This window comes from Mustela erminea, chromosome 1 (genome assembly GCF_009829155.1).
Source record: "Mustela erminea isolate mMusErm1 chromosome 1, mMusErm1.Pri, whole genome shotgun sequence".
Taxonomy (NCBI): domain Eukaryota; kingdom Metazoa; phylum Chordata; class Mammalia; order Carnivora; family Mustelidae; genus Mustela; species Mustela erminea.
This window is the reverse complement of record NC_045614.1, coordinates 216,860,521-216,886,799: the sequence shown is the minus strand read 5'-3', so window position 1 is coordinate 216,886,799 and position 26,279 is coordinate 216,860,521. Positions and strand designations below refer to the sequence as shown.

General features: G+C 61.6%; 1 protein-coding gene across 1 annotated transcript in view; it reads right to left on the bottom strand.

The window, feature by feature from the left end:
• UMODL1 (uromodulin like 1) overlaps positions 1-26,279 on the bottom strand; it is a 58,204-nt gene that overhangs the window by 14,032 nt on the left and 17,893 nt on the right. The window contains exons 7-16 of the mRNA XM_032355933.1: positions 20,419-20,673; positions 18,102-18,214; positions 16,563-16,782; positions 12,684-12,815; positions 11,703-12,242; positions 10,325-10,582; positions 8,440-8,552; positions 5,844-6,057; positions 3,457-3,594; positions 1,738-2,075 (exon numbers count right to left, since the gene is read on the bottom strand). Coding sequence (XP_032211824.1) covers positions 1,738-2,075; positions 3,457-3,594; positions 5,844-6,057; positions 8,440-8,552; positions 10,325-10,582; positions 11,703-12,242; positions 12,684-12,815; positions 16,563-16,782; positions 18,102-18,214; positions 20,419-20,673 — 2,321 coding nt within the window. The remainder of the gene's footprint in view (positions 1-1,737; positions 2,076-3,456; positions 3,595-5,843; positions 6,058-8,439; positions 8,553-10,324; positions 10,583-11,702; positions 12,243-12,683; positions 12,816-16,562; positions 16,783-18,101; positions 18,215-20,418; positions 20,674-26,279) is intronic.

Below are 26,279 nucleotides of genomic sequence, written 5' to 3'. Positions count from 1 at the left end.
TGAGTCTGAGGAATCCTTAGGAAAGAGAAGGAAGCCCCAGGGCCACGTCTAAGTTGTGCTGGCTGGAGGGTGGGAGGGGGCTGACGAAGGCTCTGTGGTCCCTGGGGACATCCTGGTGGCCCCTTCGACCCAGGACCCCTGAGGAGGCTGGAATCACACTGGGGAGAAGCAAGCAGACCCACTGTGCAAGCGCACCGCCCTGCCATGGTCCCCCTCAGGTCCACGTGCACGCGGACCCCGCAGCCCTAGCACCTGGCCCCCGGCTCGCCTGCCCCTCACCTGCCGTGTTATCCGTCACTGAGCCCAGCCCGTGCCCTGGGGCCCACGTGTCCCCGCGCAGAGCAAGGACCAGGCTCTACACAGAAGCCTCTGAGTGCGACGACCTTTGCCTCCCTAGACCCTGCAAGGCCCCGGGAAAGGCAGAGCCGCAGAGGCCACAAGGCTGGTCCGTGGAGGCAGGGGCACCCTGACCCCCCGCTGGCCTTGCTGAGCCTCCAGGTCCCGTTGGGGAAACGTGCATCCCGGGACCTAACCGTCACCAGCGGCTCAGAACACCAGCCCGCGGGTCCACGGGGCGACGCCTCCCCACCTTGCTCTGGGAAACAAGGCCTCCAAGTGCTGTCACAAGGTTCTTAGGGGCTGAAGTCCGTGTTGCTGAGTCCTTGCCCAGTGGACCAACCTAGCTAAGGCAGATAACCCCCCTGTCCTCACCGCCACGCCAGCCCCTCTGCTAACTGTCTCCCAGCCCCCCGGACAACACCAGCCCCTTCCACGCACACCCCCCAACCCAGGGCCCTGCCCCCCAGAACCACGCAGACACCTTCCACCTGGCCACGCCCCCAGCTTTCTGCCCCCCTCACCAGCCACTGTCCCGTGTCCCCTGGCTGTGCACACAGTCCTCTCCGCACACATCTGGGGACCGTGTCAGTTTCCACACATCCTGTCCCAGGGGTGCCCGTTTCTCAGGGGGCCACCGTGCCCAGGGCTGCCCTGTTCCCCCATGTCTGGTGAGGCAGGGTGCCCAGAGGACACTGCGTCCTCCTCCCGCAGCTCAGCGCACACAGGGCAGGGAGGAGGGAGGCGAGAGAGACACCGGAGCTTTCACTGTGGCCTCAAGCCAGGCTGGGAAGAACCAGGGCCTGGAGCCGGTCCGCGCAGCACGGGTGCCGCAGACCAGGGGAGATCACAGGGGAGACAGGACACGCCACCAGCCGGGCGGCCCTAACTGGGCTCCCCTCTGTGTGGGCAGAGGCAGGACCCCGAGCCTGTCGAGGACTCTGGTGAAGATAACCATTCGCAGGCCACGATGCCTTGGCCCAGGTCCTTCTGATCACACCAGCCGCTGCCCAGTGTGCACAAACACGCACACACTCACACACACGCATGTTCTCAGACATGCACCCCTGCAGCCACCTTCCTGCCTTTTTCCTCTCCCACTGGCCGTCTATCCTGCCCATGCTTCAGAGTCACTGGAAGTCGTCTTTAAACCCTGAGACTGACCCCAGGCCCTTTGCACCAGAATTCCGCAGGGCAGAGCTCAAAACTCCCCCTGATTCCAGGGCACAGTCCGGTCCCTGGTGAGAGCTGGCTCTATCCTGTCCCCGCCTTTCTTGGGTCCCCCACTTTGAGACAGAGACCCTGGGGTGCAGAGTCTTCCCTGGTCCCCTGGCACAGTTATGCCCCCACCCCCGCACTGCCCCGCCCACGTGCCCCCGAGCCCAGCCCCCCAGCCCTTACGCTTTGCACGACGGTCCCGCACTCACTCCACCCGGCCACCAGGAGCACGTGCGTGCTGTTGTGGTCCCTGACGTTACAGGATGGGTGTCCCAGGTACAGGGAGGACTCGGGGATGGACTCCTGCTGCAGGAAACGCCTCTGGATGGTGATGGCCACTTTCTCAATCTCGCAGAGCACCCTGACCGCCTCGGTCAGGCTCAGCCGCTGCGGTGGCTCCTGGGGGCCCTGGCTGGTCCCTGGCACAGAGGCAGCCCCGGCTCCTGCTGGGGTGGGAAGCTGCTCTGGGCCTGGAACCAGAGAGGGGCCGGGGGCCTGGGTTGTGTTGCTGGGAGAGTCATCTGCAAGGCACAAGATGAAACCCAAGGCTGGGTCTGTGTTTGGGGTCTGCTGCCCAAGCCCAGACTGTGCGGCGTGCATGGGGGGAGGGGACGTTGTGGGGTGAGGGGAGGTCAGATGGGAAGAGCATCGCGTGCCAGGACTGAGCATTCCGCCCACGGCCGCACACAGGCACCTGTCACACGTTCCTGCCAGCCTCCAGCGTGGTCAGGCTGGGCTTGCCGGGGGCTCCCGTGAGCCAGGAAACCAGGGTGCCCTCTGTCCCCGCAGACTCTCCCAGGCTGATGCCAGGTGTTGGCCAAGCCCGCGTACTTGCTGGGACAAGCCCTCTAGTCTCTGAGGTGGGTTCATGACGTTTACTCTCAGGATCAGGAGTCCCTAGTTCTGGATCCAGTGTCCTGCTTCCCCCAAGCATGGTTTCAGCCTCCCCTGGACCACAGCCCAGCCTGCTCCCTGGGCCCGGCCCCAGCCCCTGCCACCCGGGCCCCTGTCTTCTCTTCTCTCACGGTGGGGCTTGCCCACTGCTCTGTCCCCTCGTCTAGCTCCCTCATCTCCAGGATGCGGTCCAAACCCTGCCTGTGGCGTTCGTTGCCGTCTCAACCGACCTCGGCTGCTTCTTGGCAGCCGGCTTCCCACCCCGTCCCCCCCATCTCCTGAGGGCACCCACATTTCCGCCAGCCCACACTGCACCCAGGCCAGGCGCACCATCAGGAGCTCTGTTCTCACTCCTGCGTGGACCCAGCACCCGCTGCCTAGTGCTGGCCTAGCCGGCCTTTAAGAATGGCTCTAAGACACCTCTTGCAGGAAGCCCTCCCTGACCACACTCATGGGGCTGCTACCACTTAGCCCCCCCGAGACTCCTGCTTCTACCTCAAGCAGAACACATTCCATAGTCCCGGTGACAGATGTTTACTTGTATAAACGTCCGTCTCGATCTGCGAGACCGCAGATCCCTGGAGGGCAGGGGTCCCCTCAGGGTCAACGCTGAATCCACTGAGGCCCCGTTTAACAGGAAAAGCACCGGGTGGGGAGAAGGGGCCGAGCAGAAACACTTCCCACGTGTTGCTTCTCACACGGGCTGTAGGCTCTGGAGGTCAACTTCCAGGATGGGAGAGAACACAGCCGACCTTACGTGTGTCCTTTCTCATCAGGGGCACTTGGAGACATGCAGTGTCGCCCAGGAGGCTGGAGACGCACTGGAGAGCGTGCGGGGGCACATACGTGTGCACGGGCACACAGGCACACACAGGCACACGCGTTAGAAGACGAGTCCGGGACATACAACACGCAGCCGCGTTAGGAAAGGAGGCACGCTGTGAACAAACATCCTTACGAGACAGATTACCCAACAGGGTCTCAGAGAAGCGATCATGGGAATCTCACCTTCACAGGGTCTTCCAGAATATTCTGGGGGGGAGCGGGGGGCACCGCCCACGCAGCTGCAGATGAAGGAGCCCAGGGTGTTGCGGCAGGAGGCGCCGGGCTCACAGTCGTGCTCCTGGTTCTCACACTCGTCGTAATCTGCACGACATCAGAACGAAGACAGGACACGGTCACGGGGTCGCGCGGCCTGAGTGCCACACAGCTCCCCCCACGCTGGATGTCGGGCCGCAGAGTTGAAAATTACGGAGTGACGGCAAAGTTGCCCGGTGCTGGGGAGTTCAGGAGACAGGGAGGCACCTGCTTCTGGCCGGCGTCCGGACGTCTGCGGGGGCCGCTGGGGGAAAGAGGGCTCTTGGTCCCCAGGGTGCTGGGCAGCACAGCAGAGCAGCTCATCGGGGGACGAGCAGGCCGCCAGCCCCAGCCGCAGCCCCCGGCCTCGGGCCCAGACACCCTGCGGCAAGCCCATCCCCGCAGAAGGCCCTCTGCCTCCTGCTTGCTTTGGTCTCTACGCTGAGCTACTCTGACTCAGTCTGCCTGACTTCCCCGCTATTACGGGGCTATCAGCCGCTTGCAAACTTCTGCTTCTCAAGGGTGGGGGTCTTTGTGTATAAACTATGGTCCCAGCCGAGGTCGACTTCCGAAGGCTGAAGTCCTGCCGGGATCTTCTCAGTGAGCGTCGTCAGACCGATTCCCGGGAAGCGGAGCAAATCCTGTTCCCCCACCCCTGGCCCGCCTCGGCCCACTCTGCCGCCTCCGGTGCTTCCGGCTAGAGCCCCACTGCCCCCATAGGGACACGCGTGGCCCATTTCAGTGAGAACGTCTGTGGTTATTAGTCTTTGCCACTTGTCTGCGTTTCTTCCGTCCTGCATGGTCGGCTCGGTATGGCCTGCATTTATCTCCGTCCTACAGATCGCGCAGGTTCTTACCCTTATTTTTTTTTTTTTAAGATTTTATTTATTTATTTGACAGACAGATCGCCAGTAGACAGAGAGGCAGGCAGAGAGATGATGTAGCAGGCTCCCTGCTGAGCAGAGAGCCCGATGCGGGACTCGATCCCAGGACCCTGAGATCATGACCTGAGCCGGAGGCAGAGGCTTCACCCACTGAGCCACCCAGGCGCCCCGGTTCTTGCCCTTATTCTCGACATGTGGGGGTCCCTCCCTCTACGGGGTTGTAACTCTTCACGTTATTCAAGCGATGTTTGGGGTGTTACTTTCTTCACAATGGGGTCTTTATTTCGCAAAATATAAAAGTGACATTTTATGGAATCAGCTATTTTACCCTTCACCTCTGTGGGCTTGTCTTCTGTTTTTAACTTAGAAAACGCTTCTCATTCCCCAAACCAGAAGAGTAACATATATGGTCTCTGTTTTTGTGCACGTAACTCTAAGATGTTTGTCGTTTATTTTCAAGTATACCACATGCTATGAACTGAATTTTGCCTCTAAAATGCATATGTTGGGGTTCCTGGGGGTGGCTCAGTGGGTTGGGTATCAGCATTTGGCTCAGGTCATGATCCCAGTGTCCTGGGATTGAGTCCCGAGTCAGGCTTCCTGCTCAGCGGGGAGCCTGCTTCTCCCTCTGCCCCTCCCCCTGCTTATACTCGCGCCATTAAATAAATAAATAAATAAATAAAATATTTTTTTAGAAAATGCATACGTTGAAGCCCCAGCTGCTACTGTGACCGTATTTGCAGATGGGGTGTTGAGAAGGTAATTGAGGCTAAACGAGCCCATAAAGTGAGACCCTTCTAAGCGGGGGCACCAGGGCTCTGTGCACACCCAGGGGAGAGGCCAGAGCGGGAAGGCTCTGTCCACACGGCAGGGAGAGGCTCGCCGCAGAAAACAAACCAGCCGGCCCCTGGACCCTGGACGTCCGGCCTCCAGGGCCTAGAACTGCACGTGTGCTGCGGAAACCGCCCCGTTGGTGGCGTTGGGCTCCGACGGCCGCAGCGGACAATTATGATTTGAGAGAAAAATCTAAATTGTCTCCTCTCCCTGCTTTTCTTTTCCGTCATTTTTGTCAGGATCTCCCTGGAAACTGTGCTTGGGAGGAAGTGTGGCCACAGGGAGAGACGGGGGTGTCCCCAGCCCAGTCACGTGGGCGCCAAGGAGGCCCAGGGCGAGGCACGGCCGCTGGAAGGGGGCAGCATCTCCGGGCGTCTGCACAGCCTCGAGCCAGAACGTTTCCAGCCCCTAAACCTTCAGAAACTACACAGAAGCGGTAAGAGAGCTGAGGGTCCTGTCTGCTCCCGGCTTTTACCTCCCGCCTGGGGACCCGGAGAGAAGGCACTGGGGGTGACGTCTTCCAAAGGAAAGCAGAAGGCAGCCTCTGTCCGCCTCTCTTTCAGACACAGTGAGTCTCCGGGGAGCCCGACCTCCACCTACCCTGGATGAAGGTGTCCCCTCCGGCCATCTCCAGCAGAGACGCGTTCTGAAAGGCCATGAGGAACGCGGCGGACACCTCGTGGACATCCACATCTGTGGCGATCAGCAGGTTAAACTCCACCACGACGCTGCCGTTGGTGACACCGGTCACCTCCATCTGGACCCTGCCGGTGTCCATGAGCCGGAGCATGGCGGCCGGCAAGGACGCCCGCACCTTTGGAGAGCCCACATGTGAAAAGAGCCGCCCGCCGAGAAGAAGCCGGGCCCCTGACCCAAGCGGCAGCTGCTGGGAGTCTGGCCAGCAGCAAAAGGGCCAAAGCCAACAGTTAGTTCTGGGCCCGGGCCTGTGTTCTGTGTCCCAAGCCCAGCACGAGTGCCGGTGGGTCCTGAGGCCCTGGGGAGAGTCCCTGCCACCCTGAGGGCAGGTCTGCTGGCCGGTGCAGGCAAGATGCGACAGCCCTATCCTGGGGAGACACATTCCCCAAGGGGGGCTCAGGACGGCATTTAGAATCTGCTACTCTCAGCGCACGGCCATGGAGGGCAGGGGCTGGGCGGGTGGTCGTGGGGGGACACCTCTCTCTCACTGTGTGCTTTCTAGAACAGTCCCCCTACTCTTGATCCTACAGAACAGCTCCCGTGCCCTTCTCCCCTCCTTCCCCGAAACGGCTTCCCTGTGAGCCTTCCTGCAGGGACAGGCAGCTCCCCCTGGCTTTCCACTCCGCCACCTTGAACGGAACCCGCCTCGCACGCGGTGGGGTTTTCCTGGCCCTCGCGGCCAGAAGGCCCAGAGAGACACACGACTGTTGTGGCTTTAAGCAGTCCACACAGCCCGAGTCTTCTGTGGAAAAACGCACTTCCAGGGTCCAGCTGCACAGAAAACCTCGTCCTCATCTGGACCCCGGAGGTGGGTGGCTCAAGGCACAGGCTCATGGATTCACTTCCTGGCTTTGAGACAGCCGTGAGCAAGTCTGCTGTCACCCATGGCCACCCGGGCCATCACACAGGGATCACATAGGGATAACTGGCTCTTCTCTGTCTGTCTGTCTGTCTGTCTCTGTCCTTCTGTCTCTCTTTTTCTGCCCTGGACTTCCAGAGAGGGATCTGTTATGGGCTTGGGCTAAAGACATTTTGGGTTGCATTTCGAATCCGTCTCAAAGCAAAGTTCCAGGCCCCCGCGAAGAAGTGACAAGGGACACGGCGTCCCGTGAACCTACAACCTCCCGAAACGTGTCCTCGAGTTCTAGCTCTGTGACATGTTGCACAGTTATTTGCTATCCTGAACTCCAGACAAACCGACAACCGTCCCCAGAAGCAGGCGAGCGAGGCCGCGGTCTGGAGAGGAAGGGGTCATGCAGACAGTGGAGTGGAAGTGGGGCTGCCGCACGGGCCCCCAGAGCTCTGTGCACTGATGCTTCGCTAAATTCCACATGACCATCTCGGAAACAAAGAGGCCAGAGCCCGGAGTCAGCAACGACTCTTGACTCCGCGCACTGGGCAGGAGCAGCGCGGCCAGAACAAGTAAGGCAGGATCCTGGACCCCAGATCTCCCAGACGCCAGATCCGGGTCCCAGCTCCAGAGGGTACTCCCTGGAGCCGGCAGGACCCCTCTCGGGGGCTAGTACTGCCCTTGGGCTGGGGGGGGCTCCGGGGGCCGCACCTTGCCGTGCGCACGCCCCGCCTCCAGGTGGCGCTGCCAAGCCCCCGACTGGGTCCAGCCCCGGAGCCGGGTCACGGGGAACCGACCAGACGGCCACGGTCCAGACAAGCCCGCGGTCGCGACGAGGGCACCCTCCGTGCGTCAAAGGGGAATCCGACCTCCAGCCAGAGGAGCACGGGGTGGCCGCCCGGACTGCCTGCGGCAGGGCCGCCTCTCTGGGAGCGCGCGTGGGGCGGGCTGCCCCGGAACAACAAGGGAGGCCCGCGGAGCCCCCTCGCGCCGGCCGGGACCGCAGGCGCCCGCGCACCGTGCAGCCCGCGAGGGAATGTGCGCGGCCACCCCGTGGGGCCGTCCCGCCCAGAGCGCAGCCAGGTCCTGCCGAGCCCTGGACGTGCCCGACGCACGCGGGCCCTTCCTGCGGGATTCTGGGCGCAGGAGAGGGCAGGGCGGACAGACCCACAGACAGAGCCCAGGAGCCGTGGTCAGGGATGCCAGGGGGCGGGGGGCAGGGAGGGTCGCCGCGAACGGGCAGGACCTCCTTTTGGGGGTGATGGGAACCTTCTGGAATGAGCCGCGACCATTGCACATTTTCACAGGTAAGAGCTCAACCACGGCACCAAGCCAGAAGCGTGAATTTTAGGGTATTGAAAAAGATGCCAATTTTTAAAAATGTTTCCTTCGTGACGCTTCCTGCCCCCACGGGGTCCCCCGTCGAAGGAGTCTGGCTCCCCAGCTACCAGGGCCAAGGAGGACACTGTGGGGGGGCAGGCGTGGCTCCCCCCTGCTGAGGCGGCTTGTGGTGGACCCTGGGGGCGCCCAGCTTCCTCGGGAGGGGAGGGGTTCTGAGCACCTACAGGTCTAGGTCCTACTTGGCTGTGACTGGGTTCCGCCCACCCCCCTCAGTGCATCCCAAAAGGAAGGGGCGGTTTCCTGACTCACCGTCCTCAGGAACCGCTCATGGAAGTCCCGGTACTCTCGGCTGCCCGCGTCACGGAGGGCGTCCACGTAGCTGACGTCCAGCACTCTCACTCGGCCTCGGAGTTTCTGGGCCGCTGCGGGATGGAGAGCAAACACGTCTGTGGCGGTGACGATTAGGAGACAGGAAAAACGTTGGGTCATATATTCAGGCACTCGTCTCCACAGTGACATTTTCGTGGTGGCCAGAAAGAGGGTCACATCGAGGCAGACGGGCACCCGGCACGCACAGACGGAGCCCACCGACCCCCGAGGATGCTGGCCCACTGTCTGCGTCCAGAGGCAGAACCTTCTGGAGGTTGTGGAACTAGGCCAGCCCCCTGCGCTCCTCCCTACCCCTGCACGGCTCCACACACAGGGCGTCCAGGTCATTTACCAGCAGGGATGACTTCGGGAGTGAAAGGAGCCACTATCCATTAATTTGACGGATGCCACAGGTGTCCTCCTGGCTGTCCCGGGCAAACCAAGCCGGGGGGCGGCCCTGGCCCACCATGGTCAGAGCCTGAAGCCCACAGCAGACTGCCCAGATCCTTATCTTCTTCCCCCTCCCCCGAGAGCTCTGTCTCTCTGAGGCGTTAAGGACCATCCCTGCTCCGTTAGCATCTGCCCCTCCACATGGGGCTTCCAGGAGGCCGTGGGACAAGAACATGGTCCAGGGACATTGCCAGGCCACATCCTGGGGTCCGGCACGGCGGCCACGTCGTCCAGTCCTTCACCAGGTATCTGTGAAGCACCTGCTACGCACCCAGTGTTCTGGGCAGTGGGGGAAAGGCCAAGGCTCTCCTGGCACGGCTTGTCGCCCAGGCCTAGGACAAACCACAAAGCCATCCCAGGGCGCACGGCTGCATGACCCACAAAGCCATGTTCTTGGGATTCCTGCTGTCACAGCACCAGAGGGCCGGTGCAGCCTGGTCTAAAAGCCCCAGGAGCGGGACAAGTGCACAGGTGTCCAGGTGAAAAGGGACACGGACCTGCCCCAGGTATGAGTCTCACGCCCACGGGGGCTCCTCCCTCCAGTGGGTGAGACCGTCCGAAACCACAGCGATGCTGACAGCCCAGCACGGGCTCAACCTGGCCGGCGGCCGACACTGACCGCCCCTTCTCTGGAGGCTCACCATGAACCTGCCGGAGGACCTCCTTGCACGGCGTCCTCCCTCTGATCACCCAGCCCACAGCGAATCCGTACTTCAAGGGACACAGACAGAAGCCCTACACTCTTCTTACTGGCATCCCCAAGGCCTGTGCCCCCCACCTTGGAGAACGTTACCATCAGCCCTGAGGCCGCTGCCCAAGGTCTGAGGACCCATCTGCAACATCAGCCGGCCGGTGGCTGTCCGAGCAAGTTAGACATTCAGGAAAACATCTGGATGATGGGAGCATAGGAGGAGAAACGAGGGATTTCTCCGGACACACAGTGATCGGGACCGTGAGAGCCGAGCCGTCCAATAGTCTGACTCCCCAGTGTCTACGGGTCCCTCCTAGAAGCCAAGTCCAGGTGTGCAGAGAGGGGGACCAGCCAGAGAGCTTGCCGAACACTCAACACACCAGCACTGCCCAGGTCTCCCGCGGCAGCCCCCTCTGCCGGCAGAGTCCTGAGCGCTTTGTGTCCCCGCGTTGCCCACGGTCTGCCCCGTGTCTTTCCCCGAAATGCGCCGCCTCCTGGCTGGGCTTCGCAAGCCGGCCCCGTGGGACCAGAGTCAGGCATTCCCGGGCCGATCAGAGGGCAGAACCCCAGCCCCTCACAAAGGAATGCCGCTCCTTTGTGCTGAACGAGCTGCTGAAAGTCGTTCTCACGCTTGTTCCCTCCTTTTAAGAACAAGCAGCAACAAGCGTCTCTGAAACCAGTTACCTGTCCTCACTTTCAGGCGGGCCCGGGCACTTCCTTTCCCACAGGCCTGGGCCGCGATCTCCACCAGGTGCAGGACGCCGGGCTCCAGTCCCGACAGCGTCAGGCTCGCGTTCTGGGTCTCCAGGTGCACCGCGGGGCTCTGCGCGGGGACCAGGGTGAGCTGGAAGGTGGGGTGCAGGGCGAGATCCGCTGCCCACGCCACGTGGAAGCTGGTGCTGGTCACATCGGAGACCGTGACCCTTTCGATGGGGGCGGGAACTGTGAATGGGACATAAACACCGAGAAGATTGAAATTAATCCAGTTCCGAGGAGAGAGGACCAGAGAAGCCTCACCGAATGCAAACATCAGATACACCACTCAGGGACACGAGAGGGCATCTGGGGACGCCAGCCCGGGGAAGTCCTATGAAGTCCCCTTTAGCAAGCCGTGCATGCAGTGCCGGATCCCAAGATGGCCCTCCTGAGCCCCAGACTCGCTGGGACTCCTGCCCCTTCCAGTATGGGGTCCTCTCTGCCACTGAGGTCCCTGGTCTTTCCCCAAAGTAAACCTCCTGAGCAGATTCTGGGTGGCTCTTTCAGAAGGGGTGCCCCTCCACCCCCGAGCAGACACACGCAGGGGTCAGCAGAAGTGGCCCCTGCTGGCTACAGGGTCGTTCCTTAAGGGTGATCCCAGGGGTGCCCGACAGCACTGGCTTACTGGGGCTTTAAAGTCTTGTCCTGGGACCCACACTGCTCAGCAGAGGGAACACACTGACGGAGCGGCATCTGACCATTAGTTCTGTCTGCACGCGGCCCAGGGTTGGGCCGGCGCAGTGACCTCACGGAGATGCCAAGCATGGCCTCCTCTGTGGCAGGTGCAGGGCCAGGCCCCTTTCCTACACAGGACTGTCTCCCACAGGGCTGCCCAACTTGGCAATGGGCTAAGCCCTCTGTATGGCGTAAGTGCAACTGTTGGGGCTTGCACCAGGCTCAGGGAGACTGCTCAAGGGGAGGTGTGGAGATGTCGGGGTGTCCAACACTTCTGGGGGATGTCCCACAGTGCTTGATAAGACACACGCCCCCTTCCCCACGCAGTCCTCCCAATGCCTGACTTCCTGCTTCTGCTCTGGGTGGCTAGAAGCCTTGGGGACAGGGAGGAGGGGCCTAGAGAACACACGGGGACCAGGTTTCCATCCTAACAAGACAGAAGCCACCGGCAGGGATGCGGCTGTGCCATGCCCCACTTGGCCCGGCCGTACAGTGAGCCACACCCCTGACTCTTCGCAAAGGTCTTTGACTCAATGATGGGGGAGCCTTTGCCAACCGGAACTCGACAGTTCCCACTGTGCCGGGGCCTCAGGGCCCACGTGCCCCAGGACACGCCACCCGAGGCACTCACCACAGGCCGCAAGCTTCAGAGACTCAGCAGGGCGGGCTGAGAGCAGGTCAGGGGGAATGGAGGGCCCAAGGTCCAAGTCGCGTGGCTCCGTGGGGCCCGGAGGTGCTGGTGTATTCCAAGTGGGGACACTGGCGTGCCACTCCATGTGGTCTGTGGGGCCCTCGCTAGGGGTGGGCCAGAAGGACGTTTCCATGCTGGAGTTTCTTGCTGACCATCCAGAGGTGTCCAGCAAGCCCTTCATGGTCCTAGGGGGGGAGCTGGGGATTGTCCCGGGAGTCCTGCTGGCTGTCCGCTGGCCGGCCACCAGGCCTAGGGCCACGCTGGACATCTCGTCCATGCCTCGCCCTGTGCCGTTCCTGTCCAGCTTGACCATGCCGCTGCCCCCACTCCTGGGTGGGGGCCCTGCGGTCTGGGTCTGGCCTGCAGCAGGGGTGCCCCAGGGGTGCCCAGGCCTGGGCCACAAGGCGGGAGTCTCCCAGCCAAGGGCTGTTCCGCCTGTTGCCGGAGGCGGGTCACCTCCCACGGGGCTCATCACGTCACCTGCCGATATACACATCCACTCTCAGAGGGGACGTCTGGTCCAAAACCCCTCCCGATGCCACCCTCAGGCGGAGCTCCCCAGGTGGGCCCCAAGTGGGGACATGGGCTGTCTCGCTGGGGATTATGGGATTATGAACATGTAGCAGGGCCCCTGTCCGCAGTCCCCCACGTGCGCTCGGAGGGGGAGGTGGGGCCTTTCCATTCGGTAGAGGAGACGGGTCTGATGGGCCAAGAGTGAGCACAGGCCAGGAGGCTGCCGAGCCCCGGATAAACCCCCGGGCCCTTGTGCAAACAGGGCAGTGTCTCCAGATCTGTGTTCAGCGTGGGGCTTGGTGCTGGGCCCCGTCCCCAGTCATTACATGACTAAGGAAAGCGTGCAGGACTGCAGCCTGTGGGAGTTAGAAAGGCTATGGGATATCAGGTCCCCGGGCAGGGGCGCACCCTCGCAGGCCCGGCCGGCGCGGGAGGGGTCGGCGTCCCTGGCCGTCGGGCACCGACAGGTGTAGGAGCCCTCCAGGTTGATGCACTGGGCGGCGGGGGAGCAGTCATGTCCCTCTGCACACTCGTCCCAATCTGCTGGGTGGGCGGAAGAGAATCAGGAGCCGGTGAGAAATGGCCGGGGGCTACTCGGAATACAGAACAGCAACGGGGCAGAGTTCTTCCCAAGCGGCAAACAGTCTGAGGGATGAAGATGGGAGTCGGGGCGTGCCCTTGGCATCCGGCGGCCTCGGGAGGCAGGCCCTGGGCAGAGCCGTCCCCAGAAGCCTGTCCCTGACCCAAGACAGCCCACCTGCCTGTGCCAACCCTCACTGCTGGCTGGCTGGTTCACCGGCAACGATTAGGGACTCTTGGTTCCTTTTGGAGCAATTAGCACCCAAAAGTGTGAATATAGTCCTCTCTTGTTTATTCTTTGTCCCCAGGCCCCCAAGGAGGGACACTTGTCCTTCTCCGTGACGCACCAACACCCCAACACTTAGCACTTCAGCAAAGAAAAGAGACGTAGCGCGCAGGAGTCTGGTTAAGTGTAAAGTGGACTTTCAGCGACACAGATGGGAACAGCCCTCGAACACCTCCTCCCCCGTCTGGGACACTGAGAATCCCAAAGGCCCCATGTCCCTGGGAACCCTTCTGAGCTGAGCAAGGAAGAGGGTTAGGTAAGCACGTCAACGCCCCCCACCCCCTGCCGCCCAGGGCCGCCCATCCCCCTACTCACTTGCTCACGCACCACAGCCCAGGAATTTCCAACCTGCGGCCGCCAGGACCAGCATCAGCCAAACCCTGAGACTAGGCTCACGGGGCCCCACTCCCTTCCTTCTCCCGCCTTCTCCAGTCCCCTCTTCCGGTCCCCCAGGGGACTGCCACCCCCACTCTCGTAAGGCAACACGAGATGGTCTCCTGCGTTTTGACACTGATTGAGGAGGGGCTACGTGGAATACGTGTGATAAACCTTAAGGGATAAATATCTCCAGCTCAGGGGACGGCGTTCCCACGCCCCAGGGTCCATCGTTCAGGTCACTGCCGGTCCCACGCGCCCCAGGGGAGCAGGTGGCGGGGAACGGAGTCACCTCGGCTGGTGGAGCAGGCTGGTCACCCCCCAGGGTGGGCTGGATGGCCCGTGCACGCACTCTTCTGTACCGGGTCCCCCCAAAGCTGTAGGTGGAAGTGCCCGACCCGTGCTGGGTGAGCCAGAGGAGCCCGGACTTGGCCCGGACTAAAGTCAAGACCCGGCACAAGGTCAGCTTTGCGCAGAGAAAACTGCCTTCACGCGCCATCCACTCTGGTTGTGGTTCTCGGTTTTGCTTCATGCGATCCTCATGGAAGCTCACAGAAACAGCTCCCCGAGACCAGCAGACACCGCAGCTGATGCGACAGACCCCCCATGCTCCACCCCTGCCCAGGGCTCCTTCACAGACCTGTCTCCCCGGAGCCCTGCCCCCCGCCAGCCTGCAGGCAGCTCCAGCAGGTTCGGGGATGGAGCCCAGGCTGGCCGGGCGGCAGGGACCCAAGGAGACCACAGGTCCCACGGCCCACACCGGAGCTCCCACCGCTGAACACCTGGTGGCTATTTTCAGTCGGGGTGATTCACCGAGCCTTGGCTCTCCGGCACGCAGCCGGCGGGCAAGCCCAGGGTCCGGCTGGGACAGCTTTGCGGGGTCCTGCATGAAAGCCCAAGGCCCGGTGGTTCTGGAGCTCAGAGGGAGGAGGCGGGTCTGCGGTGAGAGCTGCCAGCTGGCATCGGCTCCTTCTGGACGTGCCCACCGAGGACTCGGGCAGGGGCCCGCGCGTGGGGCCCTGCTCTGCTCCCGCCAGCCCCGCTGCGGGGGCGGGTGGGCGGTCTCCTGGAGGGTGCGGTTCCTAGGGGTGCGGTTCCTGGGAGCGGGTGCGGCTCAGTGAGAGACACGCCCTCCTGGAACAAGACCACGGACACGTGGCCGCCCAGTGACCCCCCCACAACAGATGGGCCTCGGGGAGAAGCTGAGGTCATGACAGCGTGACCCCCCACGCTGCTGGGACGTGTTGACTCATGGCAGGCGAGAGCCCCAGTCACCAGGAATTCTCCGCGGCCGCCAACAACAGCATTTCTGTGCAAGCCACAGAGGAGGCGCTTTCTGGCCTGTGGCTCAGCGCTCCTGCCAGCGGCTTCGAGTGCTTCTCTCTAGGCCCCCGCCTGCGGGGCTGGGGCGCTCCTGGGGAGGACCCGGGCCTGGGCTACTGGCCAGAGCGGGGGGCTGTGCCTGCCAGCCCAGCCAGCGGTCACTGGATCAGAAGACCCTGCACGGGGTCTGGCATCCCCCCGCCCCCCTCACTGGGCAGAAGAGGGGTCCCGGCTCTGGAGGGCCTCCCATAACGGCTCCTCAGCAAACAGCCCACCATGGGGCAGGGAGCCTGCTGGGTGAGAGCCTGGGGGGCTCCTAACTGTGGAGAGGCTTCCGGAACCTCACAGGGACACGGAACATGACCTGCTAACAACCCTAGAACATGAGTGACAAAGGTGCCTCCTCTCCCCCTGCGTCACTTCTCAGACCCCGCAAGCCTCCAGATGGGCTGGAAACCCCTGATCCGGGACCATCTCAGATTCTTACCTTAATTTTATCTGCAAAGACCCTCTTCCAAACAGTCTGAGGTTTTAGATGGACATTTCTTTTGGGGGCTACCACTCAACACACTGGCTAAGATCCCGCGTCACCCAGTGCCTGATGCACAGGGACAGGGCGGGGAAACAGCACGTAGGGACTGGCTGGGTCACCCGGAGATGGCTGGAGCCTGGTCTCAGGGGAATCCTGGGGGTGCCCGCCGAGGACCCACCCACAGAGCACCCCTGTGCCTCCCTGCACGCCGTCCCTGAGCCCAGGTAAGCAGGCCTCCCCTGTGCAGGGGACTGCTGGCTTCTCTGTCCCTGAGAGTGAGTGACAGAGCGACCCCCAGGCTAAGCGGGCAGGGGTCTTCCAGGCTGACTTCAGACGTGACCGTCCCACGTCCTTCCTTCCCTGCATCCGCGGGCCGGCGGGAGGTTGGAACAGCAAGCCAGAAGGTGACCAAGCTCGAAGGAGAGGGCAGCTCCTTCTCAGACCCCCGGGGCCCCGGGCAGGCTGCCGGAGTTCTGGCCGCGCGGAGTTTCATCCCCAGATTTGAGTGGCAAGAACTTCCTTACATGTCAGCAGGCTCTCTGTGTCTGTGTCTCTGTCTCTTTCTCACTCTCTGTCTCTCTGTCTCTGTCTCTCTCCATATCTCTGTCACTCTGTCTCTCTGTCTCTGTCTATCTCTATCTCACTATCTCTCTGTCTCTGCCTCTCTCTATGTCTCTGTCTGTCTCTGTGTCTCCTCTGTCTCTCTCCATATCTCTGTCTCTCCCTGTCTATATCTCTGTTTCTCCCTTGTCTGCCTCTATCTCTGACACTCTCTCCTCCCCGTCTCCGCCCACCCTCCTGTCTCTCCCCTGATCTGTGACTTCCTGCCTCAAGGCAACATCAAGTAAAACTACATAACATTTGGGCCAAGGAACTAGACGCCTGCATGAGCAGGTGGCGCGTGGTGGTGGGGCTGGGCCCTGACACAGAGTCAGCCCCCAGTGCCCGCCCCCTCCAGGGTCCTCTGGGTCCGCCCACCTTGCGTTCCGGGCCATCTGCGGGAGCGAGCTCCCCGGGCGCTGGGGTCCCTCTCCCACCCAGAGCAAGGAGGTGTGGGATGTGGGCAGGCTTCCGGACCCCGTGCAGGAACGCCGAATAAGGAGGCGAGTTCGTGCACTTGATCAACATTTTACAACAAACATGCGCCTGAAAGAGCGCGGCTGGGCCAGGCCTGGCTGTGGGGGGGACCCACCTTGCACGCGCGTCCCCCGCGGGTCGATCTGGAACACCGCGCTGGCCAGCAGAGGTGGGAGCATGGGGACGAGCGTGGAGACTCCCACGGGGAACTCGGGGTCCTGAACCGTCAGCCTGAGCGTCACCAGCACGCTTCCGGCCCGGAGAGAGACGACCCGCAGCCTCAGCTTCCCTCTCCTGTGCAGGTCGGACAGCGCCGGCGGGAGGGAGTTTTCAACCTGGCCAAGAAGAGACGACAGGTGTCTCCATCAGCGTCCTCCCATGGGACCGATGGCCAGGGCACAGAATCTGTCCCCTTCGCGACCAACATGAGGTGTCCAGCCACCAGCCTCTTGGGGGCAAACAGAGATGCCCTGGCTCCCCGCACCCCAGTCAGGCCTCCCCCGGGACAGCCGGGCTGGGCCAGGTCAGGCTTTGTGAGAATCCATGGTAGGTTCCCCACCACAGAGCAGGAGATGCACAGTCCCCTCTGTGTGCCCGGAAATCAGTGCACAGGTAACGTGTGTGAGCCAGACCGACAGTGAGTGGCTTCTTGGAGCTGCCTCCACTTACTGGCTGGGTCCCTGGGGAGACGCGTGGGCAAGCAGGTGCCCAGTGCGGAAGGCCAGCCTTGCCCTGCCCCCACACCATGCCTATGCATGAGGTAGGATCACCAGGTGAATGCGGACAGAAACCCGCTTTCCGTCTGCCCCACAGCCCCACAGACGTGTGTCTGGCCAGCAGAGGTGCTAACGTCCAAAGTGTCCTTCCAAGACGCTCATGGGGTTAACGGCCTCCAGAGAGGGACAGAGCAAAGAGCAGATGGCATCACGTTGGCCGCCGCAGATAGTGTCTCGTTCTGGGGCAACAGGCAGATTTTCCTTCAGCCTTTTACGAGATTCAGTTTCCCTGAGCTCGGGGCTCCTCGGCTGTGACGCAGACCCACGCGTGAGCCCCATCCCCACACCCCTCCACGCCAGCCCGGTGGGACTTGCGGGGCAGAGGGAGCTGTCACCAGCATGACAGCTCCCACTGCCCGCCCTGCTGGGGGATAAAGTCCTCGGTCTCTGACCCCAGAACCCCGACAGGAGCCGACTAACTTGTCAGTTTGCGGAAGGATAAACTCTCAGACCATTCCTAGAGTTCTCGGCAGCGTAGCAAGTCCCTCTGCTCCCTAACTGGCCTGTCATCCAAGGGTAGACAGCGTTGGCCACTGGCCTGGTGCTCCCGGCCTGCGTGCTGCTGTCCCCGGGGAGGCACAGGGAGGGACGGAGGCCGTGGTTCCTGGCGAATGCCTCCAGCACCGGGAGACAGATCGACACCCAGGGCCCCCGGAGGGAAGGCACACACCAGCAAGGGCCCATGTGAACCAAAGCATGGCTCCAACGGCGGCTGCTCCAAACCCAGATTCAGTGCCCGTGGCAGGGAGCGCCCCGGGAATTAGTGCGGGGTCTGGACTGCGGCGGCGCAGGCACAGAGAAGGGGCCCGGGAGCTGGAGCGGGCGGGTGTCTTGCTCGGACGCCCCCACGGGGCACCGCATCTGCGTTTCGGCTTTACCTCGCTGAGCAGCTGTCGAGAGAAGTCCCGGTACTCGGGGCCGCTACGGCTGCGCAGCTCGTCCGTCGCGGTGCGGTTTAGGACCCTGATGGTGACCCGGAAGATGCGGGCGTCTGCAACAGCAGGAACACACACGAGCCAGTCGGTGATGCGCCGTCCCACGCTGTGCGGTCCCTGTCCCCCAGAAAGCCTCTTCTTCCGCGGGGGCGTTGGTTATGTCCTCCATGACAGACGGAGGCAGGAGTCCTACACGGGGAGCCGTGGTGGGGGGCACGGAAGGACGGAGCCGCCCGACACGCGCCACTTCTCAGTCAGAGCAGGGGCGGGGGGGACAGGAGCCGCTGTCCTCCGCCGGCGGGAGCAGCACTCAGCCACCACGGGGGGGGTCTGAAGGCCCCCCCGCCAGCCGTCACCCCACCTTCCCGCCCCGTTCACACGCACGGCCAGCCAGGCCCTCGCGCCGGACCCCACCTTGGCCCTGGTCCTCTGTGACCAATGCACCCCATTCACCCAGAACTTTCCAGGGGTGTGCACCAGAAGTCCCACCTGGGGAACCTACTCTGTCCCCGCAAACCATCGGGGCGGTCACCCTGCGAGGGAGCCTCCCTTCGCTTGGACATAAGCAAAGCTGGAAACTACGGCGGGACGGGGGACACGTGTCTCTTTCATCACCAGAGTGAGACCCATATCCACGGCAGGTCCCGCTGCGTCTCTGCTTCTCCAACAACCAAATAGCCGCTCCCCCCAGACGAGCAAGCCCGGGCCGGAGGCGCAGTTTATCCCCACGGTGTTGCACGCCTCGACGGGTCACGGAAATGTCACCAGCTTGTGTACCGTGTGTTTCTAGCTCAGGTCAGCCAGAGTCCCTTGATGTCAGCCTCAACCCTGCCAACAACACGCAGCACCCAGAAGGGCACGTGCGAGGCTCTGTGCGCACTGCGGCCATCATGCCCACCGTCTCCCAAGCCGGCCGGCTCCTAGCATGGCCGAATTAATGCGCTAGAGAGCCTTGAGAGTAAACCAAGCTCCTTAGAAGGGCTGTGTGTCCACCACGGCATTTTGACAATACAGAGAAGAAGAAAACCAAGGCTGGGAGAGAAGGGGCTGGCATCTCGGGAGTCTTCTGGAACTTTCCTGACGGCACGGGTGGGTCAGTTCCCAGGGCACGTCCTGCTGGACATGAAGTTGCTCCGTACATTGTCCTGAGAGGAGCTGGGGAGGGAGCAGGGGACAAGGGACAGTGACGCGCCGGGGACGGGGAGCCCTGGGGTGCGCCCTCATTCCTGGGATGACCTAGGGAGCAGAGTACTCCCTCCGCGTACTCCCCGCAGCATGTGGAGGAGGGAATGAGCAGATGGGGTGCTCCCTGCCCCGAAATCAGAAACCTCAAATACCACGGTTTGCATGTTCCCTGCCTGGGGCTGGTGGGGCGTCCTCTGGGTGCCCATGCTATGAGCTGTGACAATTTAGCAAGAGTCAGCCCCCAGACCGGCTCACAAAGGATACAAGGTCATGTCCTTAAAGCCCTGCTAGTTCCATCCCTCTCTTATTCACTGCTACGGTCATTGGCACTCGTCTCTACGAAAGACACACCCACAGGGTCTCCCACGAGGTGCTTTCTGCACACTGTCCCCGGACCAGCATGTCTGGGAGCCCCACCATTCCCAGCCAGCGGCCAGCCTAGGACAGCTGCCCCAGTGCTGGACCTGACCCAGACGCAGAGCCCCCTCGGCCACACCAGCCGCCCTCTGCGGGACGGAATCCCCGGTTCCCACCTGTAACGTGTTCATTTGGGTGAAAGCAGGCTGCCTTGCGGACCCTCTAGTGGGGACAGCGTTAGCTTGTTGGGTGCGTCACGTGGGAGAGGAAATAGATCCGAGAGGATTTCACGTGACACTCGCTCTGGTTTGGGGACTCAGTCCTGGGAACTCGGTGTCACGAAAGCTCTTTCAGGCCATGAAGATCGCTGCCACTTTTGCTTCATTACACTTTCTCCTCTGTGCTCTCTGATTGCTTTCTATGTCCTTCTAACCAGAAGATGGGCTCCCCACGGTCCCGCGACTGCTCAGGTGTGAGAGAGCCCCCGGGACAGGACGAGATGTAGGGACACAAGGGGAGCCGCGGGGAGCACAGACAGCCGCCACGGCCCCGCCCCGAGGACGTGGAGCCCCCACAGCCCCACCAGGAAGGCGACGCCAGGCCGGCCCCTGTCCTGCCCTGGGAACCGGGTGAAGGAGGTGTGAGTCTCGCGGCCGACAGGACGAAGGCGGGACCAAGACGCACAGGTACCGAGTTGAGCGCGTGCGACGGCGCTTACCTGTTCTGACGGCCAGCGTGGCGGTGACATTGGCCCCGCACGCCTGGTAGCCAGTCTTCACCGTGTACAGCTCTCCGGCCTCCAGCCCGGCCACCTGCAGGGTCCTCCCCGCGGTCCTGGTGCTCCAGACCAGCTCCTCCCCCTTGTAAACCCGCACGTGGAAAGGGCGGCGCCGGGTAGAATTGAAACTCCAAGACACCCGAAAGCTGCTGCTGGTGACATTGAGGATGGCGTAGTCCCGGATGGGAGGGCAGCCTGTGAAACACGGAGCAAGCGAGATCAGCGAGCCAACCCAAAATTCACAAGGGAAAAGGGAAACTACGACCAAACACTTCGGCACAGCAGGGGAGACCGTCCACAAGGTGAGGTTCCAATGCCAATCACACATCTGAGAAGGGCCAATATCCAAGACGCAGGAAGAACTCCTACAATCCAATAGCAAGAAAACAAAAAACCCTACACAATCCAATTAAAATACAGGCCGAGGATCCGAACAGATCTTTCTCCAAAGAAGACATCCGGATGGCTGACAGACACACGAAAAGGTGCTCACCGTCCCTGGTCTTCAGGGAAATGCAGATCAAAACCACAGTGAGAACCCGCCTCGCATCCGTCCGCACAGCTAAAATCAAAGCCACCAGCGTTAAGACACTGGCCAGACGTGGACAGAGGGGAACCTCCCGCGCCGTTGGTGGGAAGGCAGCACAGAGACCCTGGAAACGGGGAGAAGGGTCCTCAGAACTTTAAAAATCGGATGGCTGTAGGGTCCCGCAGTCCCTCTGCCCGGCGTAGCCGCAGGGCCGGTGAGCCCTCTCTCGAGCATACACCTGCACGGCGTGGATTCTGCCAGCCTTCGGAGGGACACCTGCCGCCGCCCGCCTCTGGGCCCTGGGGACACCGGCTCTGGACTTCTGTCCCCAGAGCTGGGACAGGGCCGGGTGCTGTGGTTTCCAGCACCCGGCCTGTGCTGCTCTGTCACCGCCTTCCAGAACTGAGCTCTTCCTCCGAGAGCCGTGAAGGTCTCCACTGGCAGGACCTCCACATGCCGGGAGATCTGATGGCGCTGCCCACCAGCCGCCTTTCCGCACCGGCAGGCCGGTCCCACCTCTGTGACCCGGAGGGACCGTCCTCCGTCTCTCCCTCCGTCTTCCCTCTGACGTGGATGTTCGTCCTTCGGTCGCAGGACACCTTCCCATGGCCCGCCCGTTTTCTGACTTCCTCTTAAAATGTGGCCCCAGAAAATAATGCTCAATTCTCGGCCCCGCGTGATCCGAGAGAACCTGAGGCCTCCCCCGTCTGGTGGCCATCAGACCCAGGACCTGATGTTGGCCGCGGTGTGTCCACGGGTCTGGGCCCTTGTTTCTTCCGGGCAACCTTGACCCATCTCTGGAGCCCGTGGGGATCCCGCCTTTCCCGTGATCTCCCAGGGCGGCCTCTTCTTCTCTCTTCCCTCGGGCCCGTCAGCTTGACACCTGAAGCTTGTAAAGGTAGAAATGCTGAGGATTTGAGTCAAGATTCTGAGCATCCCACGGTCAGAGCCCTGACGGCCTGTGAGGAGCACTGGCACGGGAGAACCGCTGCTTCTCTCCAGCCCTGGCCGCCTCTCCCGCCGGCAGCCCTGCCCTCGCCAAGCCCCGGCTTCGGGAGACATTTCTTCATGGAGCCGAGTAGCTGTGAGGCTCCCGCTGGGAAGGAGACCGTGCGGGAGGGAGTGCGGGTGACCTTGAACACAGTTCCACCTGATCCTGAAAACAGACCGTGTTCCCGGAATGGCAGGCGGGAGCCATGAGAGATTTCTGACGGGTTTTTCTTTGTGCAAGGATCCAGCTGCCCTGCGTGTTGTTAATTGGATGACTAATTTCCCAAGAAAAGCAGCTGAAACTTGTGCCGCGTTTTCCACGGGTCCGTACCTCCAGCTCCTGCCGGCGCCCTGCTCAGTCACACTGGCCTCTAAATGGAAACCGTACGCGGCCGCCCATCGCCGCTGGGATTCACTGACACTCGGAGCTGGAGACTGCGTTCGTCTTTTCTGCCTGTTAGAGGAGACGTCGGGGGGTGCAGCTTCTCCCCACGATGTTTTGCTCCCGAGCGTCCTTCATCTCGAAGGAAACTTGCAACGCAGGACGTCCAGTGACTCGGCACAGTGTGGCTGGCAACGCTCCTAACGGTAATCGGAGTCTGATGTTACCTCGGATCGCGAGCCAGAGCGCGGTCGGTTACTGTACTCCGCCTTCTCGGCTCGCTGACTGCTCAGCACGCTCGCCCGAGGCCGCGGTGCGGGAGAGGAAGGACGGCCTGCGGGGTTCCGTGTAAAGCTTGTGGGCACGTTTGCGCAGAGAGGGTAGTGCTAATGCCGAAGAGGGTTGTGTTGCCAGGAGTGGGGCTGGCAGGTGCTTCTCTTTAACACCCAAGAACCCTTGGAACAGCCACCATCCCTCCTGCCTTTCCGTTCATTGACAACAAATGTTGGTTGAGCGCCTGCTGTTTACTAAGTACAGAGACTCACTGGCCGTGACCAGGAGACCAGCCTCCCCGCTCCATGAAGCTTCATCTGCTGTGAGATGGAACATTCCAGGAGGAGAAGGACTGACCCTGGGCACCCCCACTCCTCACGTGGTGCTGGGGACCAGCCCGCCTCCCCGCATCAGCTCGTGGCCTCTGCCCCTTCCCCCAGCAGAGCAGGAGGAGTCAGTGACAGGAACCTTAAATCATCACGCCAGTCAGGCTCTGCAACAGCGAAGACAAAACCCCATCGCCCTAGAGAACTGGTCAGGTCCTGGTCCTACACACGGGTGGGGGAGAAACGAGCATGGCCACTGGCCACACGTACCCTGTCACAGCTGTCCCCGCAAGAAGCACCATCGTGGCCCACAGACAACCCAGGATCAGAACAGGGCCCTCCCGCCAGAGCGCGCTAGGAAAGGCGGCCTCGGGCCCCCGTCGTCTGTTAGAGCCGGCTCAGAGACCTCACACCAACAACTACCTTCTCTCAGCTGGCCTTTCTCCTCTGAAGATGCCTCTGGGGGCGTTCTACAGGCTAAATGAGGTGAGACCGTAAATCGCTTATTAAAAAGCCGGGGGAGAGTTAAGTGCTAAGTAGCTCTCGTCTGTTATGAACAAAGGGAGGGTCCTCACTGTTCTGTCCCTTTAAAGGGGTTTGTGAATTAAGTGACTCATTCCGACTCTGCGATTACAATGTGCTCCGGAACAACGTTAATGAAAGTTGCAGTTCTTGCGGCAGAATGTTGGAAGCAGGCTAAACGCACCCCCGAAGGGAAACAGCAAAAAGCCTCATATCACTGCTGTAGAAGCCGTGGTCCCCCTCATTCACGGGGGAGGCATCTCAAGGCGGCGGGTGCCTGAGCCGGCGATAGAAACGCACCCTCTTCTAGACCACGTGCTGGCCTATCTACATTCCTATGATGGGATTCAACTTACAAACCAGGCCCGGGAAGAGAATAGCATGAGTAGCACGACATGAAAGCGGGATTCTAGCCGCAGGCTGCCAGGAAGGCTGCCTGGGTGGCTGCGCTCGCTCTTGCTCTCAAGCGGTCTCACTGCCCTGCGTGCGCCCTTCTTGTGATGGCAGGACACGACAAAATGCCCGTGGGAACGAGGTGAACAGGGGTGAGACACACAGATGTTGTGACCTGGGGTTAGGCTGCTGTTGACCTTCAGACCATACTGTTCACCTTCAGACCATACTGTTGACCTTCGGACCATACTGTTGACCTTCGGACCATAGGGCCACAGAGGACCACGGGCAAATGACCGTGGAAAGCAAAACTGCATATAAGGAGGACCACTCTGTTGCTCAACCACCAAAAATCCTAAGGACGACGACGAGGTGGCTTCCCAGAAAACGTTATATGACGTGATGGGGAGCGAAGAAAGCAGGATACAAGATTGTGTCGACGGCAGGATTTCAAGAGTGTAAAAAACTGGGCAGGGAGCAAGGGAAATAAACCCGGGGTGCTGGGCCACCAAGACGGGCCCCTACCTTCCACTGTTGGTGCCGGTTGTTAAAGTAATAAACCAGGTTCCAGAACGATCGAGTTTCCACAGCCACGCGGAGTGGGCTGTCTCGGCCCCTAGTCCATGTCATCGCAGAGAAGGTCCCGGCCATCACAAGGGGCAGCCCTGACCTGCAGCCTTCTCTCCTGCAAGCCTGGCCTGTAGTTCGTGCCCCGTTGTCCTGGGGAGGCCCGTCCCCACCACACCCGCTGTCCCACGGCCAGCCGCTGCTCCCAGGTCCTCCCCCCGCAGGCCCCCTGCCTCAGGTCCTGCCCCAGCCTCATTAGAGCGGGGTCAGCTGCCACACATGAAAGCAGAGCCCACAGGACGGGGCTCTAAGCCCCAGCTGTACCCTCACGTGGAGAACATCCGTGGCCACTCAGGCCCGGCTCCTTCTCCATCTTTGCTCCTCCAACGCTAGGGTCTAACCTCGAGGTCACCATGTGGCTCGGATGGCGAACAGGGCCTTGGCCCTTATGGGGCCTTGATCACCCTGGTCTCAGCGGAGCCAGTGTCCTTGCAGAGCCTTCCTGGCTCCTGGGGAGACTTCTGCTCTCTCTCCTCAGCTACGGTGAGTCACTAAGGAGGTAGAGAGACGTCGTCTTTGCTGCGGGGCACATCGCCGTGTAAAACTCCCAGATTCATCACTGAGGAAAGAGAGAAGGATCCGGGGTCTGCCATGAGCCCCCTGGTCTGTTCTCCGCCCAGCACCCGAACACAGGGGCGTCAGGTCATCTAGTCCGCTGCTGGGCGCCCTCCACGGTCCTGTCTTCTTCAGAGGACAGTCCCCGAAAGTCCCGCTTGCTGCGCCCCGCCACGAAGCCCGCAGAAACAGGAAGAGCAGGACGGCACCTACGGCGTGTGACGAGTCCTGCCAAGCTCAGGTCCAGTCTGAGTCTGAGTCGGATGGTACTTCTGCATTAGGGGTTCTTGGTTTTTCTTTTTTTTTTTTGTTTATTCAAATCCAATTAGCCAACATGTAGGACATCGGTAGTTTCAGAGGCAGAAGTCAGCGACTCATCTGCTGCACGCAACACCCCGTGTCCATCACATCACGGGCCCTCCTTAATGCCCATCACCGAGTTAGGGGTTCTTAACCCCGATGAGGATCATAAGCAGACGTCGGGGGTCCAACGTAGAGGAGAGAAAGAATCTTAATTCTCGCTTGCCTCTACCTAGAACGTAGCCTTTCCTTCGATCACGAGCTTGGTGCCCGCAGGAACCCCAGAGTCTCGTACCACGGGACAGTGTGGTCTCCCCGAGCATCCCCTGTGCTCCTCGCTCCCACGGCTGAACCCCATGATTCAATCAACGTGCGAAGACACACCTAGCCTACAAGTCTGTTTGGGCTCCCCCTGAGTCAAGGACTCTCAAGCAGGTGCTTCAGGAAACCTGGGCAGTGAAGGGGGGACACGGGGAAAGGAAGGTGGCCAGGAAGGGTCTTCCATGACGTCGGGGCCCCAGCAGGCGAGTGCACCTGGTTCCCTCAGGAATCTCTGGGACCTGAGGGCGCACGCCTGCCACCTTCCCCGAAGGCTTCTGCTGGGGAGACAGAGCAGCCGAGTTCAGCAACGGAGGGTTGACAGCTGAATCACCATCTGGGGGTTTGAGATCTCAACAGCCTGTCTCAGTGCTGTCAGTCTGCTCTGGCGTCCCGTGTCTTTGATGCGCTTGGGAACATTTTAGGAAGGAGTCCACTGGCTTCATCGACGCACAGGGATCTGGGCGCCACCAAAGGAAGAGCCAACTGTGGCTTAGAAAATCCAGAGGAGGACGCCTGGATGGCTCAGTGGGTTAAAGCCTCTGCCTTCGGCTCAGGTCATGATCTCAGGGCCCTGGGATCGAGC